The 17,225-nt window shown below is 44.0% G+C and overlaps 1 protein-coding gene across 1 annotated transcript in view; it reads left to right on the top strand.

Annotated features, from left to right (window-relative positions):
- The window catches only part of KLRG2 (killer cell lectin like receptor G2), a 34,066-nt gene extending 22,891 nt beyond the window's left edge, over positions 1 to 11,175 (top strand). The window contains exons 6-7 of the mRNA XM_063101008.1: positions 10,504 to 10,607; positions 11,058 to 11,175. Coding sequence (XP_062957078.1) covers positions 10,504 to 10,607; positions 11,058 to 11,175 — 222 coding nt within the window. The remainder of the gene's footprint in view (positions 1 to 10,503; positions 10,608 to 11,057) is intronic.
- The last annotated feature ends 6,050 nt before the right edge of the window (positions 11,176 to 17,225 follow it).

A 17,225-nucleotide genomic window follows, 5' to 3' on the forward strand; every position in this document is an offset into this window, starting at 1 on the left:
ATTTTTTTTTTTCTGTTTTTCCACCGAAGTATGTAGCCTTCGCTTCATTACTGTCCACCTCTTGGTCTTGCCATTAAGAAATCTGATTTTTTTTTTTTTTTTAATTTTATTTTGTCGATATACATTGTAGCTGATTATTGCTCCCCATCACCAAAACCTCCCTCCCTTCTCCCTCCCCCCCTCCCCCCCAACAATGTCCTTTCTGTTTGCTTGTCGTATCAACTTCAAATAATTGTGGTTGTTATATCTTCTTCCCCCCCCCCCCCGGTTTGTGTGTGTGTGTGTGTGTGTGTGTGTGTGTGTGAATTTATATATTAATTTTTAGCTCCCTCCAATAAGTGAGAACATGTGGTATTTCTCTTTCTGTGCCTGACTTGTTTCACTTAATATAATTCTCTCAAGGTCCATCCATGTTGTTGCAAATGGCAGTATTTCATTCGTTTTTATAGCTGAGTAGTATTCCATTGTGTAGATGTACCACATTTTCCGTATCCACTCATCTGATGATGGGCATTTGGGCTGGTTCCAACTCTTGGCTATTGTAAAGAGTGCTGCGATGAACATTGGGGAACAGGTATACCTTCGACTTGATGATTTCCATTCCTCTGGGTATATTCCCAACAGTGGGATGGCTGGGTCGTATGGTAGATCTATTTGCAATTGTTTAAGGAACCTCCATACCATTTTCCATAGAGGCTGCACCATTTTGCAGTCCCACCAACAATGTATGAGAGTTCCTTTTTCTCCGCAGCCTCGCCAGCATTTATCGTTCATAGTCTTTTGGATTTTAGCCATCCTAACTGGGGTTAGATGGTATCTCAATGTGGTTTTGATTTGCATTTCCCGGATGCTGAGTGATGTTGAGCATTTTTTCATATGTCTGTTGGCCATTTGTATATCTTCCTTAGAGAAATGCCTACTTAGCTCTTTTGCCCATTTTTTAATTGGGTTGCTTGTTTTCTTCTTGTAAAGTTGTTTGAGTTCCTTATATATTCTGGATATTAATCCTTTGTCAGATGTATATTTTGCAAATATTTTCTCCCACTCTGTTGGTTGTCTTTTAACTCTTTTAATTGTTTCTTTTGCTGTGCAGAAGCTTTTTAGTTTGATATAATCCCATTTGTTTATTTTTCCTTTGGTTGCCCGTGCTTTTGGGGTCGTATTCATGAAGTCTGTGCCCAGTCCCATTTCCTGAAGTGTTTCCCCTATGTTTTCTTTAAGAAGTTTTATTGTCTCAGGGTGTATATTTAAATCCTTAATCCATTTTGAGTTGATTTTAGTATACGGTGAGAGGTATGGATCTAGTTTCATTCTCCTGCATATCGATATCCAGTTATCCCAGCACCACTTGCTGAAGAGGCAGTCCCTTCCCCAGTGAATAGGCTTGGTGCCTTTGTCAAAGATCAGATGGCAGTAAGTGTGTGGGTTGATTTCTGGATTCTCTATTCTATTCCATTGGTCAGTGTGTCTGTTTTTATGCCAGTACCATACTGTTTTGGTTATTATAGCTTTGTAGTATAGCTTAAAGTCAGGTAGTGTTATGCCTCCAGCTTTATTTTTTTTGCTGAGCATTGCTTTGGTTATTCGTGGTCTTTTATTGTTCCATATAAATGTCTGAATAGTTTTTTCCATTTCTGAGAAAAATGTCTTTGGAATTTTGATGGGGATTGCATTGAATTTGTATATCACTTTGGGTAGTATGGACATTTTCACTATGTTGATTCTTCCAATCCAAGAGCATGGAATATCTTTCCATCTTCTTGTATCCTCTCTAATTTCTCTCAGCAGTGGTTTGTAGTTCTCATTATAGAGATTTTTCACCTCCTTGGTTAACTCAATTCCTAAGTATTTTATTTTTTTGGTGGCTATTATAAATGGGCAGGCTTTCTTGATTTCTCCTTCTGCATGTTCACTATTGGAGAAAAGAAATGCTACTGATTTTTGTGTGTTGATTTTGTATCCTGCTACTGTGCTGAAATCATTTATCAATTCCAAGAGTTTTTTTGTAGAGGTTTTAGGCTGTTCGATATATAGGATCATGTCATCTGCAAACAGGGACAGTTTGACTTCATCTTTTCCAATCTGGATGCCCTTTATTTCCTTCTCTTCTCTGATTGCTCTGGCTAGTACTTCCAACACTATGTTGAATAGGAGTGGTGAGAGTGGGCATCCTTGTCTAGTGCCTGTTCTTAAAGGAAAAGCTTTCAGCTTTTCCCCATTCAGGATGATATTGGCAGTGGGTTTGTCATATATGGCTTTAATTATGTTGAGATACTTTCCCTCTATACCTAACTTATAGAGGGTCTTTGTCATGAATGAGTGCTGAACTTTATCAAATGCTTTTTCAGCATCTATAGAGATGATCATATGGTCCTTGTGTTTGAGTTTATTAATATGGTGTATCACATTTATTGATTTGCGTATGTTGAACCAACCTTGCATCCCTGGGATGAATCCCACTTGATCGTGATGAATAATTTTTCGTATGTGTTGCTGTATTCTGTTTGCTAGTATTTTAGTGAGGATTTTTGCATCTATATTCATCAAGGATATCGGCCTGTAGTTTTCTTTTTTGGTTATATCTTTACCTGGTTTTGGTATCAGGATGATGTTTGCTTCATAGAATGAGATTGGGAGATTTGCGTCCGTTTCAATCTTTTGGAATAGTTTGTAAAGAATCGGTGTCAATTCCTCTTTGAATGTTTGGTAAAATTCTGCTGTGAATCCATCTGGTCCTGGGCTTTTCTTTGTTGGGAGCCTTCTGATAACAGCTTCAATCTCCTTTATTGTTATTGGTCTGTTCAAATTTTCTACGTCTTCACGGTTCAGTTTTGGGAGCTTGTGTGTGTCCAGAAATTTATCCATTTCCTCCAGATTTTCAAATTTGTTGGCGTATAGTTGTTTATAGTAGTCTCGAATGATTCCTTGTATTTCAGATGAATCAGTTGTAATATCGCCTTTTTCATTTCTAATTTTGGTTATTTGAGTCTTCTCTCTTCTTTTTTTTGTTAGCCATGCTAATGGTTTGTCAATTTTATTTATCTTTTCAAAAAACCAACTTTTTGATTCGTTGATCTTTTGAATTGTTTTTTGGTTTTCAATTTCATTCAGTTCTGCTCTGATCTTAATGATTTCTTTCCGTCTGCTAACTTTAGGATTGGATTGTTCTTGTTTTTCTAGTTCTTTAAGGTGAAGTGTTAGGTTGTTCACTTGCCATCTTTCCATTCTTCTGAAGTGAGCATTTAATGCAATAAATTTTCCCCTCAATACTGCTTTTGCAGTATCCCACAGGTTTTGGTATGATGTATCATTGTTTTCATTAGTTTCAATAAACTTTTTGATTTCCTGCTTGATTTCTTCTTGGACCCATATGTCATTAAGTAGAATGCTGTTTAATTTCCATGTGTTTGTATAGTTTCCAGAGTTTTGTTTGTTATTAATTTCTAGTTTTAATCCATTGTGGTCTGAGAAGATACATGGGATAATTGCAATTTTTTTGAATTTATTGAGACTTGATTTGTGACCTAATATGTGATCTATCCTGGAGAATGATCCATGTGCTGATGAGAAGAATGAATATTCTGAGGTTGTTGGGTGGAATGTTCTGTAGATATCTGCCAATTCCAATTGGTCTAGAGTCTTGTTTAGATCTTGTGTTTCTCTACTGATTCTTTGCCTAGATGATCTGTCTAATATTGACAGTGGAGTGTTCAGGTCCCCTGCTGTTATGGTATTAGTGTCTATTTCCTTCTTTAGGTCTAATAGAGTTTGTTTTATAAATCTGGCTGCTCCAACATTGGGTGCGTACATATTTATGATTGTTATGTCTTCTTGATGGATCAGTCCTTTTATCATTAAGTAGTGTCCCTCATTGTCTCTTTTTATGGTTTTTAGTTTAAAGTCTATTTTGTCAGATATAAGAATAGCCACTCCAGCTCGTTTTTCTTTTCTGTTTGCATGGTAAATCTTTTTCCATCCTTTCACTCTTAGTCTGTGTGAATCTTTATGGGTGAGGTGGGTCTCTTGTAGGCAGCATATAGTTGGGTCCTGCTTTTTGATCCAGTCAGGCAGTCTGTGTCTTTTAATTGGGGAATTTAAGCCTTTAACATTAAGAGTTGTTATTGAAAGGTGTTGATTTATTCCTAGCATTTTATTGGTTGTTTGGTTGTCTTAGGTGTCTTTTGTTCCTTGCTTTCTGATTTACTGTTTGGTTTCTTTGTTTGTTGGTTCCTTAGGTTGATTCCCAATCCTCTGTATGTGACTCTTTTTTTTTTTCTTCTCTGGAAAATTTCAGAGTCTTCTTAGTGTTCTGAAATTTAACAAATGTAATCCTTTGTGGGTCTTTATTTTTATTTCTTCTACTTTCTCATTTTATGAACTCTTTTTGGTCCTTCAAATGTTTCTTTTTTATGGTGTCCTGTTCCTGTTTCATAGATGCAATATCTTTTCTCATCTTATTGTGGATGTTAAATTTTAGTGTTTTTGAAATTTTCCTCTGCTCCCTGCACTGTCTCTGTTTTTCTGAGTACCTTTTATTCTGTTTATTGTTTTTTGTCTTTTCCATTTTAGAAAATTTCCTTAATGTCTGGTGATCCTCAGCTGTCATAATTGAGAGTAAGGCACTAAATCGTAGACTGGAAGCTCTGTATCAGAGGTGGTAGGGTTGGGGCAACTAGGTACATCAGACTTTTTTAGAGGCAGGCTTTGCAATATGGAAGTCAGGCAGGAACTCGGTTATTTTCTTAGTGAATGTCAAGCTGTCAGCATTCCAGGAGTAGAGAAAGAAGGCAGAGGTTTCACCTCTAAGTGTGTAGCACTTAATCTCTCCCTTTTTAGCTTAAGCACCCTCACCCTTAGCTGAACCTGGTGTACTAGATCTTAAAAGCCCCTGTGGTTCATCTTTCTGAAGATACTTACTAGTTCCCTGGCTACATAGGGGAGGTGAGTGCATGAGGGGAGGGAGGTCCTAACCACTTCTTTTATAGATATTCAGCCACTTCTCTTTCCAAACCCTTTTTCCTATACCTTAGCCTTCAGAGGGACCCGTTATTTCTTGGGCCTTCTCAATACAAATTGGCCTGTTTCCCGCTCTACCCTTTCCTTTAAGACCACTGAGATTTTGGGGGTCTGAAAAGCCAGTGACAGTTGTCCAGCTTCCAGAAGTTTCTTATTATTTCTCATCTGCTATTGTCTCCTCCTATTTTTTGTCCTTTTTTTCCAGGCTCTGCCCTGGGATCAGGGGTCAGGAGCTGCCATGTCTGAGGTGACAGACAATTCAGAAAAGCCTGTGGCCTGGCAGACCACCCTGTGTTCAGCTTCCCACCCCTGCATCCTCCCACTTTTGCCATCATACCCATGTCTCTCTGAGACTTCTGCTCTCCAGCTCTGTTCGTGCCACCTCACGTGAGGGCAGACACTGAGTGAGAGTAGGGACACAGAGCCCCAAAGAACTGGCTGTTGGACCTGACCTGCCAGCTGCTTGCAGTGCTTGCCCTGGAGGAGCTAAGAGGAGCCCCTTGAGAACTCTTGGAGGGACAGGGTAGGAGGTGAATTCTTCAATACACACACCAGTATTTCTTTTCTTTTTTTTCTTTTTTCTTTTGGCAGCTGGCCAGTATGGGAACCAAATCCTTGACCTTGGTGTTACAACACCGTGCTCTAACAAACTGAACTAACCAGCCAGCCCCAATATTTCTCATTGCTGTATTTTTTCTCTCATTAAGTAATATGGCCAATGCAAAAAATTTGGAAATGGAAACAATTAGAAAGAAAATAAGTTTCATTCATTATCTTGAACCCAGACAGATAAGCACTAACATCATACTTTGAAATATTTGTTTCCAGATTTTCTTCTAGGATATATATATTTAACTTTTTCTTTAAAACAAAGAGGGATGTGCTATTTTATAATCTGTTTTTTTTCACTTAACAAAATGTGATGAGCTTTTTCCCAGATCATTAAATATCCTACTTGAACTTGGCTTTACTGCACACGTGGTGGGTAATGGGATCAAACAGACCTTACCTGAGTCCTCGCTGTGCTGCCTGCAGCGTGGCCACAGGCACACGTGGTGATTCCCACATGTGGCAGCCCCTCATGTGGCAATCCCTCGTGTCACGATCCTCCACATGGCAGTGACCCACGTGGTAATCCCTCCGTGCTCTTGCATCCCTAGTGTCTCTCCTTCATAGTGTGTATAAATTTCCTCATAAAGTCACCAGTCAGACTGGATTAAGGCCACCTGAACGGCCACATTTTCACTTACTCACCTCTTAAAGGCATGACTCCAAATACAGTCACATTCTGAGATGCTGGGGGTTAGGGCTCCAACAGACAAACTTTAGGGGGACACAATTCTTCCCATAACTCTAACGAAATCTCAATACGTAAGACTGATAAGCATGGTATTTGATTTGTATCAAATTTTATATGTTCAGAAAAGAACACTTTTATCGTAAAGACCAAACAGCACTATGGCACAGATATTGATTCTTTTTTCTATTTCATCAGTAAGGAATCTGGAGGCAGAGAAAATCTGAGTAACTTGCCTCAGATCACAGAGTGTTAGAGATGATATTTTCAGCAGGTGGCCTGGCTCAGACCCCTGTCCCCCTCCCCATGAGACCACATCAGGCCATGACCAGCACTGGGGCCAGGACCTCTCCCAACTCCCACAGCAGACTGAGGAAAGGTTCCTTTGTTTCCCATTTTTCCCACGTAAAAATCTGCTGGAGATGATGTTTTACAATGAACATGGATTATTTTGTAAGCAGGAATAACATTATTTTTCAAAAATAAAAAACACGGGGAAATGAAAAAGACATGCTGTAGACTGAAAAAAATCAAGCCTGTGATCTCAATATGGTAAATACATACATAAAGAAAAAAGACTGAAAGGAAATATAATAATATTTTAGTTGTGATTACCACTGGGAGGCAAGATCACAACTGGTTTTATTTTCTTCTGTAAAGCTTTCTTTATTTTCTAAATGCTCTACAAATGGTGGACGCTGGGATTGGGGGAATATGCTGCAGGAATTGTAGCCCATGAGGGCAAGAGGAGCTCGGTGTAGAATGGTTTCCACCCAAGGCCTGGGTGGGGCCCTGAGTTGTTATAATTTAGATGAGAACAGGCTGTGCAGAAAAACTGTCCCAGACTCCTGCACAGAGTGGCCCAGGCTGGTGGCATCTACAAAATGAAGAAAGGGTCCCTAGAGAGTGTCTGGAGCTGGGGTTGGAGGCCTAGCTGGGCAGGGATTTAGCAGCCCACACAATGTTTCCATCTGCTGAGACAGACCGATCAGGTGCAGCAAGTGCCACAAGGAAGTGGTCAAACAACACCCCTGCCCTCCAGCTCCCATGACAGGCTCGACCCAGAATCATCGTGGACCTTGGTTGAGCAAATCGCCTCCCTGTTGTTGGTGGGTCCTCAAAGGGGGAGATGGGTTTAATGATCCAAATTACAAACAGAACCTGAGATAAAGAATTTTTTTTAAATGAAGCATTCAGGATTAATCACAAGTAAGTATGCAGGAAATATATCAGAGTCTGGATAAAATCCTTCCCTGCGAAAAGATTGGAGCTAAGATTTGGGATCGATGCAGTTAAAGTCTAGAATATGATGACTGCAGAGCTCTGGAATCCTGAATTTGGGACAAGGGCCAGAAGCTCCAGGAGGTGTTGACAGGAATGGAGGAGCAGCCGAGGAGACACGCACACAAACTCACACATGAGCTGGGCTGCACAAGCCTTGGACATGCCAGGAGGCCACAGCTACAGGATAAACATGGCTCATCTTCCCCAAGAGCCAGTTTGCTCAGGATTAGAGAACAGGAGAAAGTTTCAGTGCTACCTATGCGTCAGTCTTTAGACTCACCTCTGGTTTAAGAACAGCTTTGTTTTGGATGTGAAGGAGGGAAAAAGCTCCCTTAACTGCACTCATTGAATATAAGCCACATCTTGATTTCAAAAACATTAAAACATGAATAAATATACATCCTAGGGCTGAGAAAATTAAGTCATTTGAAACATTTAAATATTAAAACAGAAATGAATGAAGACAGAAAATAGAGGGTGGTTTCTGGGGGCTGGGGGACAGCGAATGGGGTTAGTGCTTAGTGAGTATGGAGTTTTGGTTTGGGAAGATGAGAAAGTTCTGGAGGTGGATGGTTGTGATGGTGATGGTTTCACAACTTAATGCGGATGTACTTAATGCCCTTCGATTGTACACTTAAAATGGTAAATTTTATGTTACAAATATTTTACCATAATTTTAAAAGAGATGCACAAAGGCATAGAAAATAATTTATCTTAATTTTAAGATGTAAAATATGAGATTTCTACTCCATTCCACTCAGGACCACATTCCCTCTCCTGACATTGGAGACAAAAGTTGGAGAAGCCACCGCTGAAGGCAGTGGCAGCCCCAGGGTCGTGCCATCTGAGGGAGCAGTCCTCGGAGCCATCAGTTACTCAGAAATTTATCACTCTGAACCATGCCTTTTGCTAACAATGAGAACAGGATTATGAGCTGCAAGGAAAAGAAGAGTGGAATGGAACAGGTGGGGCTGGATGGGGACAGGCCTTCAGCTCCTGTCATCTGGAGAAACAGAGGAGAAGGGAGGGAGAAGCAGATGGCCTGAGCTCAGACAGAAAGGACAGGATCCTCCTGGAGTGGCTGTGAGCATCAGGTGAGGTCCTGTGCATTGGGGGCGGGGCGCAAGGCTTTGCCCACCACATGTCAGGGACAGGAGGACATTTGATGAGTGTGTGCTGTGTGCCTTTGGCTCTGTCCTTATCATCTCAAGCCTGATAACACACATCCTCCCCAGTTTACAAAGGAATACACCGGAGCTCTGAAAGCTGGGTAACTTGATGTCACATGGCTCACAGTCCTGGATCCAGAATTTGAATATGAGGCAGCCTGGCCCCAGAGCTCTACTCTGTGCAGTGATGGTCCCAGTCCGAGCCCTCATGTGCCTTCCCGAGCCGGCAGCTGGTTGCTCCCGGGAAGGCCCACTCAGCACAGCGTGGGGTCCCCCCTCCTCTCCAGGCTGTCCTGCCCAGCCTACCCGCAGGCCCGGCCAGCGGAGTCCAGCAGGGGAGGAGATGACCCGCCAAGGAAAGGCTGTGTGTGCACTTTATCTGTTTGCCCACTCACGACTCCCTTGTCATACACAGTCTGGTCTGTGGGATTCGAGAAGGGTAAGGATCACCAGCCTGGAAATTGCCACTGGCTTCTCTCATGTCGTTGTAAGCCATGTGTACTTGCTGGTGCGGTCTGCTGTTTTTCTTTTACTTGGCATGATTTCCTGTTTACATTTCCTGTATGATACATTTTCTATGCACTTGTCATTTTTAATAGCATGGTAATTTTCCATCATGTTGACATCCCATAATTTGTCTAGTTATTTCCTGATTGCTGAGCATTTGGGTAGTTTCAATTTTTTCTTTATAAATAGCACCTTGTTAACTTTGGATAAGTTTCATTTTCTCCCCTTTATATTCTCAGATTTATTTCTCAAAGTGGAGTCATCCATTCGAGCAACGGGAATGGAGTTGCTCCTCTTCTTACGTAACCCCGATTACGTTCCAGGAAGACTGAACTGACCCCCTAGTTCCCACACTGTGACTTATAATATTTAAACCTTTTTTTCCAACTTAAACATCTTAAATGCATTTTTTAAAATATTGTCTTTTTGCTCATTGTTAAAAATAACATGACATTCAGGACAAATATTTAAAAGAAAAAAATCATCTCTGTTAGATCTGTAACATACTTATTTTGGCCTTTGTTGTTCCCTGTGTGTCTAAATCCATGTGCTTACATTTTTTATTATTATGGTCATGACACAGTTTTCATTCAGCCTTTTTAGCTGGTCTTCATGCTTGCCTTTTTTTAATGGCTTTAATGCTATTGCACTTAGGGCTGGCCGGTTAGCTCAGTTGGCTAGAGCACAGTGTTACAACATCAAGGTCAAGGGTTCAGATCCCCAAACAGGCCAGTGACCAAAAATAAATACTATTGCACTGAACCCACACAACAACGTAGTTTGTGCTCTCGTTGGCAATCATATTGTTAATCTGCTCCCAGGCAACCCTCTGCAGGGGCACCTGCAGCCCAGTTAGTCTATTTGCTGTTATCTGGACCTGCTTTGTAGCCTCCCCTTTCCGACCCCTTCTCTGAGCTTGTTTGTTTTTCTGCCCACTTGACTCCTGTAGTGCAACGCTCTGTGGTGATTGGCATTCACATCCCCTTGAGGGCTGAGATGGGATCGCCCTCATTTCTGGTCCCCAGTCCTGAGCACCAGCAAGCTTGCTTGGCAACCAGCAGGCGTCCAGCATAACTTTCCCAATCATTGGTGTTGTGCGAGTGTTGGGCTGAGCTGATTCTCTCCTTGGATTGGCGAGCTGGATCCTGTACAAGCCTCAGGGGAAACAGACATCCAGGTGAGCCATGCCACTGTCCAGAGAAGAGTGACCAGTCTGCTTTTCTCCCTCAGGGACTCCTGATTAGATATGCAGTCACCAAGGACTCCTGGATGGGGGTCCAGCGAGGCCGGCAGGGCTGGCACTGGATTGATGGGACCCCTCTGCCACCGCAGCTGTGAGTGACCGTGGGCTTTCTCCCTCCTCTCCAGGACCTCCTCCCCCTCTGCTATTCTGGATCCTCCTTCTGTCCCCAAATGCAGCCTCCTGCTCCACCCCACTCGGGACACCAACCCCACACACATGCTCAGGGACCTGGGTTTGTTTACTCTCTGTTACTCCGTGTCATATTTGGGTTTCCCAGTGCATTGTCACCCTCGTCTTACAGATACGGGGTCTGAAGCTCAGAGTGGTTTGGTGGTTCACCCAGTGCCACACAGCTGACCAGCCAGGGGACATCCTCAAGGCTCCTAGTTGAGACTCTTTCCAGACAGCCCCCTCCCTCTGTGCAGTGAAGTACACAGCGCTGGGCCAGTGGAGGGAACAGGCACGGGCCAGGAGGGGCTGCACGGGAAAGGACGCCCCCGCCCCCTGAGCGTCTCCCTCTTTTCTCTCTCGCCCTTCCCAGATTCCCAGAAGACGGGAACAACCCCAATCTCAACTGCGGGGGCCTGGAGGAAGGCAAGCTTGTGGCTTTGGACTGTAGCTCTCCAAGACCCTGGGTCTGTGCCAAGGAGACTGAGTGATTTGGGTCCTGCTCATCCTAAGCCAGTTGGCGGGCGGGCGGCACCCCCCAGGGGAAGCCATTGAGAGCTGGGCAGCCTCTTCCCTGTACCCGGGCTGCCAAGTCTCCCTGCTCTGCTCAAGGGGGGCCCATCTGAGCGAACCCAGGGAGCTTCCACACAGGAAGATCATATCTGAGGGAAAGGACATTTTCTGTGGCTTCAGGTCCAAGTGCCAGTGTTAGTCTCCAGCCTTAGAAGCTGATTATTGTTGTTTTTTGGTGGCTGGCTAGTATGGGGATCCAAACCCTTGACCTTGGTGTCATAACACCGGACTCGAACTAACTGAGCTGACCGGCCAGCCCATTGAAGCTGGGATGGCTTTGAAGCATTTCTGAGCCTCAGTTTTTCCTCGTTAAAATGGTCATTTCCCACCCTCTCCATTCCCTGCTTCGTGTCACCCACCCACCCTTTCAGTCCTAGAGGTAAAGACAGGATTGACTATCGTGGATGTTCCGCTCTGGGTTCTCATTTGATCTCACTGAAGTGAGTCTTCTGTTTCATGGCAATGGATTGGCAGGGGTGACATCACTGATACAGATTCCATTTCCAGGCAGCTGGGCATACGGCTGCTGCAGCTCACCCCCAGTCTCTGGAGGACAGCAAAGGAAAAGAGGTGGTCAGCCCCGGGAGAGGCAGCGGGCGGTTTCCTTCCCTGCTCTGCGAGTTGGCAAAGTGTTGGCAGAGAGTAAGCTTCTGCACGGAGACCCAGCAGGTGGGGCTGGTGGGGCCCCTGGCAAGACAATGGCCAAGGCTGTGACGAGGCAGAGAGGTCAGGGCCACCTGAGCAGGAGAAGCTCAGATAGCACCCCAGCTTGGGAAGCGGACGTTCAGAAGTTGCCACCAAGCATGGGGCATGAATGAGAAAGGAAATGGGAGAGATGTGGGCAGGTTTGAGGCGGCAGCTGTGGAGACAACCAGACTGAAGATGTCACTGTGCTACGGTCACTGAAGGCCTTCGGGCTAGGATTGGCCAGAGGAGGGGGTGGGACGGCCTGTGTCATCTCAAGCCTATCTAGATCTCTCCAAATGAAAAGTGTCTATACCTGCGTCTTGTCTTAGTGCTGAGCCTGTGACACTTTCCTGTGCAAACCAGCCTTCTCTCTTTAAAGCCAGACCACGCCCCCAATTCCCCTCAAACACACACACCTGGGCTTGCCCGTGGCTCACTTGGGAGAGTGTGGTGCTGATAACACCAAGTCAAGGGTTAAGATCCCCTTACTGATCATCTTTTTTAAAAAAAAAAAACCACACACACACACACTCCTGTATTGGTACCTTTGAGCCAGCAGCTTGTACGGGCCGTTTGGGAGAAAGGGATAGAGAATCTTAGATGAGAAAAATTTCCCACCCCTCTTGGGAAATAACAAAAAGGAAGATGGAAATTTCCTGACCAGATGTGAAAGGGCTGGTTCTGGAGGGGCAGGTACCAAGCAAAACACATCACGTGTGGGCAGGAGGCTGTGTGTGTGTCCCCCACCTTACCCACCGCCTCGTGTTCCCAGTGTCTGTGCCCAGAGAAATGGCACATACGTCTGTAGGTAGAGAGTGTGCAGAAATGTATTAGCTTCTTTCACCTTCTCAATACCAGAAGGAAAATGGTGTGTCCAAAGTCACCCGGCTAGAAAGTAGAAAGTCTAAAATAAAACCTAGTTCTGTCTGACTTCAAAGGCCTCCTTCCATTCAGGCACACTGTGGAGGAACTAGAGGGGTATCAGTGGCAGCTGAGTGGGAACCGTCAGGTGGAGTGAGGGACCAAGGAGGCAAGTTATTTCACACTTGTGATCATCCACTGCTTCAGTTACCTATTTATTGCTCTATAATAAATTGTCCCCAAACTTAGCAACAACTGTTTGTCCTCAAACAATGATATTTTTTTGCCCTCCTGGTCCTGTGGCTTGAGCAGGCAGCTGATGGCTGGGAGATCCAAGCGGCCTCCCTTGCTGGGCTGGCATTGTGCTGCTGGCTCCTAGCTTGGGGGCCTTGGTTCTCCCGCACATGTCTCTCTCCATATGGCTGCTTGGGCTTCCTCTTAGCATGGCAGCTGGATTCCAAGAAGGAGCATTCCCAAAGAAGTGACAGCAGAAGCTGTCCAGTGTCACGTGTGCCAAATTTTATTAGTCTAAACAAGCTATGGAGCCAGCCAGTATCCAGCAGAAGAGAAATAGACCCCACCTTTCAGAATTTTGGGCCATAACCACCATCCTTTGGTATAAAACTGGATACACCCACAAATATGTATAATTAATACATTTCAATAAAAGAAAATGGAGACAGACTTCTACTTGATTTGGTTTCTATCAGAAAAATGTTTCCTTGGCCAAAGTGGGTGGTATTTCCCAGCCCAGACCTGTCCTCTGACACTATCCAGCCCTAGCTCTCACTACTCGCCCTCCCATTTCTGGTGCTCAGTGCAGCACTGGCTGAATAGAAATATTTACTGAGTTAAAAACAGCAAACATCCAACGCAGTTGTTGACTTTAAAATCTGGTTAATTATGTCAGAAATATTTCACAACAAAAAACAGGTTTTTAAAGCTTGCAGTACTTCTGAATCCAGGAAGATAATTTTTAATGTACAGGATGGCTCACAGAAAAGAGAAATCCCTAAAAAAGAAGCGAGAACTGGAAACCAGACAAAGAAGCAAAGGAGCTGCTTTTTTGGCTCCCTCACCAGGTGACGTGTTAGTCTTGTGAATTATGGGCTATTTTCGTGCTTACATGGAACAGGAGCCTGGGACAAATGCAAGGTAAGAGTTTGATCTATTTAAATTTAGGACCTTGAGGGCTTGCCCTCAGTGAAAGAGTGGACTAGAAACAGTCACCTATTAACTGGAGATGGCAAGGAAGCTCATCTGTCCCTCCCTTCATGAAAAAAATTTCTACTGCTAATGTGAGACCCTAGGGCTGGGTCTTTACTGGCACAGGATTTGAATGTAGACTACCTGCATGATCCAGAAACCTCCAACCTGAGAAATTAGCATCAAAGTTGCCCTAGGCTTGGTGACACCTGTGAGTCTTTAGCAGAAACCAGTGCAAAACTGCTCCCCGTAATCCACTGTTAGAAATCCGTAGTGGGTAGAGGAAACATTCCAAAGATGCTCTTACTGTAAAAGATTAAAGACATAGAAAAATACTGAAACTAAGAAAACAACACTATGAAAAAGACCAGAGTTTTAAAAGAACTGAATAGAATTTCCAGAAGTGAAAAATAACAGTTGTCGGTATTAAAAACTGAGCGGAGAAGTTAAGTAGAAGACTAGAAACAGCTGAAGAGAATTAAGTAAACCAGAAGAAAAATCTGAGGAAAGTAACTGGAATGCACTATAGAGAGAGAAAGAAGATAAATGAGGGGTAGGAGACAGACAACACGGAACGTACGTAGACAAAAGATCCAGCAGAACTTCTAGAACAGGGATTGTTAACCATTTTCTGTGCCACAGATCCCATTTCAGGATCATGTTTTTAAAAGCATAAAATAAACACAAAATTATGAGAAAAAGTTTCATTGAAATACCATTCTTGACATGCTTTAAAATCAACCTAATTGCAATACAAGTCACATACAATAAAATACACGCACTTGAAGGGTGCAGCCAGATGAGTTCTGACAGCTGCATGCACTGCCGATGTACCACGCTCTGATCAAGGTTCCTGTGGGCATCTTCCCAGTCACCCCCCCGTCCCGCGTCCCGCCCAGGAAACTGATTTGCCTTGTCACAGTACATTAGGGATATATTCAAACATTCACACACTATTCATATGAGAAAATGCCACATAGAAGTTAAGGAAAATACCTTGTCTTCTGTATATTAGTTTTGTACCAACTAAATTCTTATTGTTTGGACTCATTTTCTGTTAGTCTTGAGTTTTTCAGATAATCATTTCATCCACAAATAAGGGTATTCTGCTTTTTGCTTTCCAAATGGTGTACAAATTTCTTTCTGTTTCCTAACTGCATTTGCTAGTATCCTTGGGACGATGTTAAGCAGTAATGATCACAGTTGATATCCTTCCTTTTCCTGACTTTAATGGGAATAATCCTGTTTTCCCAAAAAGCATGAAGCTTGCTTTGGGTTGAGGGGTGTGTGTGTGTGTACCCCTATTTGTATCATGTTAATGAGCAGTTTGATTTTATCAGATACTGTTGGGAAAATAAAGGAAAATGGTCAGGGCCCCTCAGATGTTCAGAATCTTGCAGAGTATTTGATGTAAATATGCACGTGCGCCCCGGTATTCCTGGTTATTGTCTAATGTAACTGTGCATGTGCACCCAGGTGTCCTGGGTTATGGACTTAAGTATAAAGGATGGGTGGCTCTGATCTACGGCCCTCCCCTCACCCCCGGAGTGCTGCTGGAGGCTGTTGCTGCTGGAGGCTGTTGCTGCCAGGGCCCCCGGGACCCTCCACAAGGCCACCACCAGTGCTGGACCTGTAAGCTGCTGCTGCCATTGCTGAGGACTGAGCTCATGTCATCTGCCAATGGCTCCCGGGATCTTTCCCAATTGCCTAGCATGGACCTGCATGTGAGGGGTCTGGTGACCCAGCCTGGCATGTGAGGGTCTGGTTACTTAGTCTGTACAATGGGTTTGAAAGTTCTAAGCCCTAGCCCTGACACTACAAATGGAAACTTAGTAAAATAACGAAACTTTTTTTTTTTTTTGTCATTTTTTCGTGACCGGCACTCAGCCAGTGAGTGCACCGGTCAGTCCTATATAGGACCCGAACCCGCGGCAGGAGCGTCGCCGCACTCCCAGCGCAGCACTCTACCAAGTGCGCCACGGGCTCGGCCCAATAACGAAACATTTTGGCTTTAGTTATGATTGCCTTACTCAACAACTGGCGTAGTCGTGTAGCTTTACAGATACTTTTTCAGCATCTTTGGAAGTGACCATATAATTTTTCTTTTTGGATTTATTTTTTTTAATCATTATGAACTCAATTTTTAATTTTTTTAACCATTGTAATTATTTTCAAGTGTACAGTTCAGTGGCATTAACTACATTTACACTGTTGTGCAACCATCAATCACCTCCTTGAACTCACAATTTAAAAAAAAAAATTTTTATTGAATCAGATTGATTATACATATTTTGGGGGTTCAACATTGAGATATGTTGATCAAATCAATATTACTAGCATATATATTGTTAGAAATCATACTTATTCTTCATGCCCCTTGTCCAATCCCTCCCCTGCCCCTTTCCCTGCCCCCACCCCCCTCTAATCACCCTAGAATTCTTCTCTCCCTCTGAAAGAATAAGGGTTACTCTGTTAACTTGTTGCCTAGATGATCTGTCCAATGCTGAGAGGCATGATCAGGTCCCCCAATACTATCATAGAGCGGCTGCCTCTTCCATCACTCTGAAATGGGCTCGGTGGAGAGACATCCTCCTCCTTTCTTTATCTCTGCTGGTGACTCTCCTTGTGTCAACGCACTCCAGTGGCTGTGGACCATCTGTGTGGTGGTTGTGGCATCTAGCTGCCTTTGCGGTAGCCATGGTTATCGTGGTAGCTGTGGTAGACCACCTACATGGAGGAGATGTTTTTGGCCTGCTCCTTGCTGCTGGTGGTGTGCCTGGTTGTGGAGAAGAGTCCGATCCCTGGCTCCTTACCCTAGGTCCCTGGGCGGGCCCCAAGGCACTGGTGCAGGGTGCCTGGTTGTGGGAGGGGGGTCCGGTCCTCTTCTCCATGCCCTGGGTCCCCACGCCAGCCCCAAGGTGCTGGCATAGTGTGCCTGGTTATGGGAGTGGGGTCCAGTCCCCTTCTCCATGCCTGAGGTCCACATTTCCTCCTTCTTCTAAGGGCTTTTAGCTCCTGTACCTGCTCAGAGTCCTTTCACAGGCTACACCAAATGTGGTGTAATCCTGCCCGACTACGCCAATTTGTCTGGCTACGACAAGGGCTACTGCAAGGCTAATGTCTGGAATCCTCACAGCGCCAGTTGTCTAGCTCTTAATCCTGTTTGTGACACCAACTGTAAAGCTAGGCAAACATGCTAGTTGTCACGGCTCTT

Source organism: Cynocephalus volans, chromosome 6, assembly GCF_027409185.1.
Source record: "Cynocephalus volans isolate mCynVol1 chromosome 6, mCynVol1.pri, whole genome shotgun sequence".
Lineage (NCBI taxonomy): Eukaryota > Metazoa > Chordata > Mammalia > Dermoptera > Cynocephalidae > Cynocephalus > Cynocephalus volans.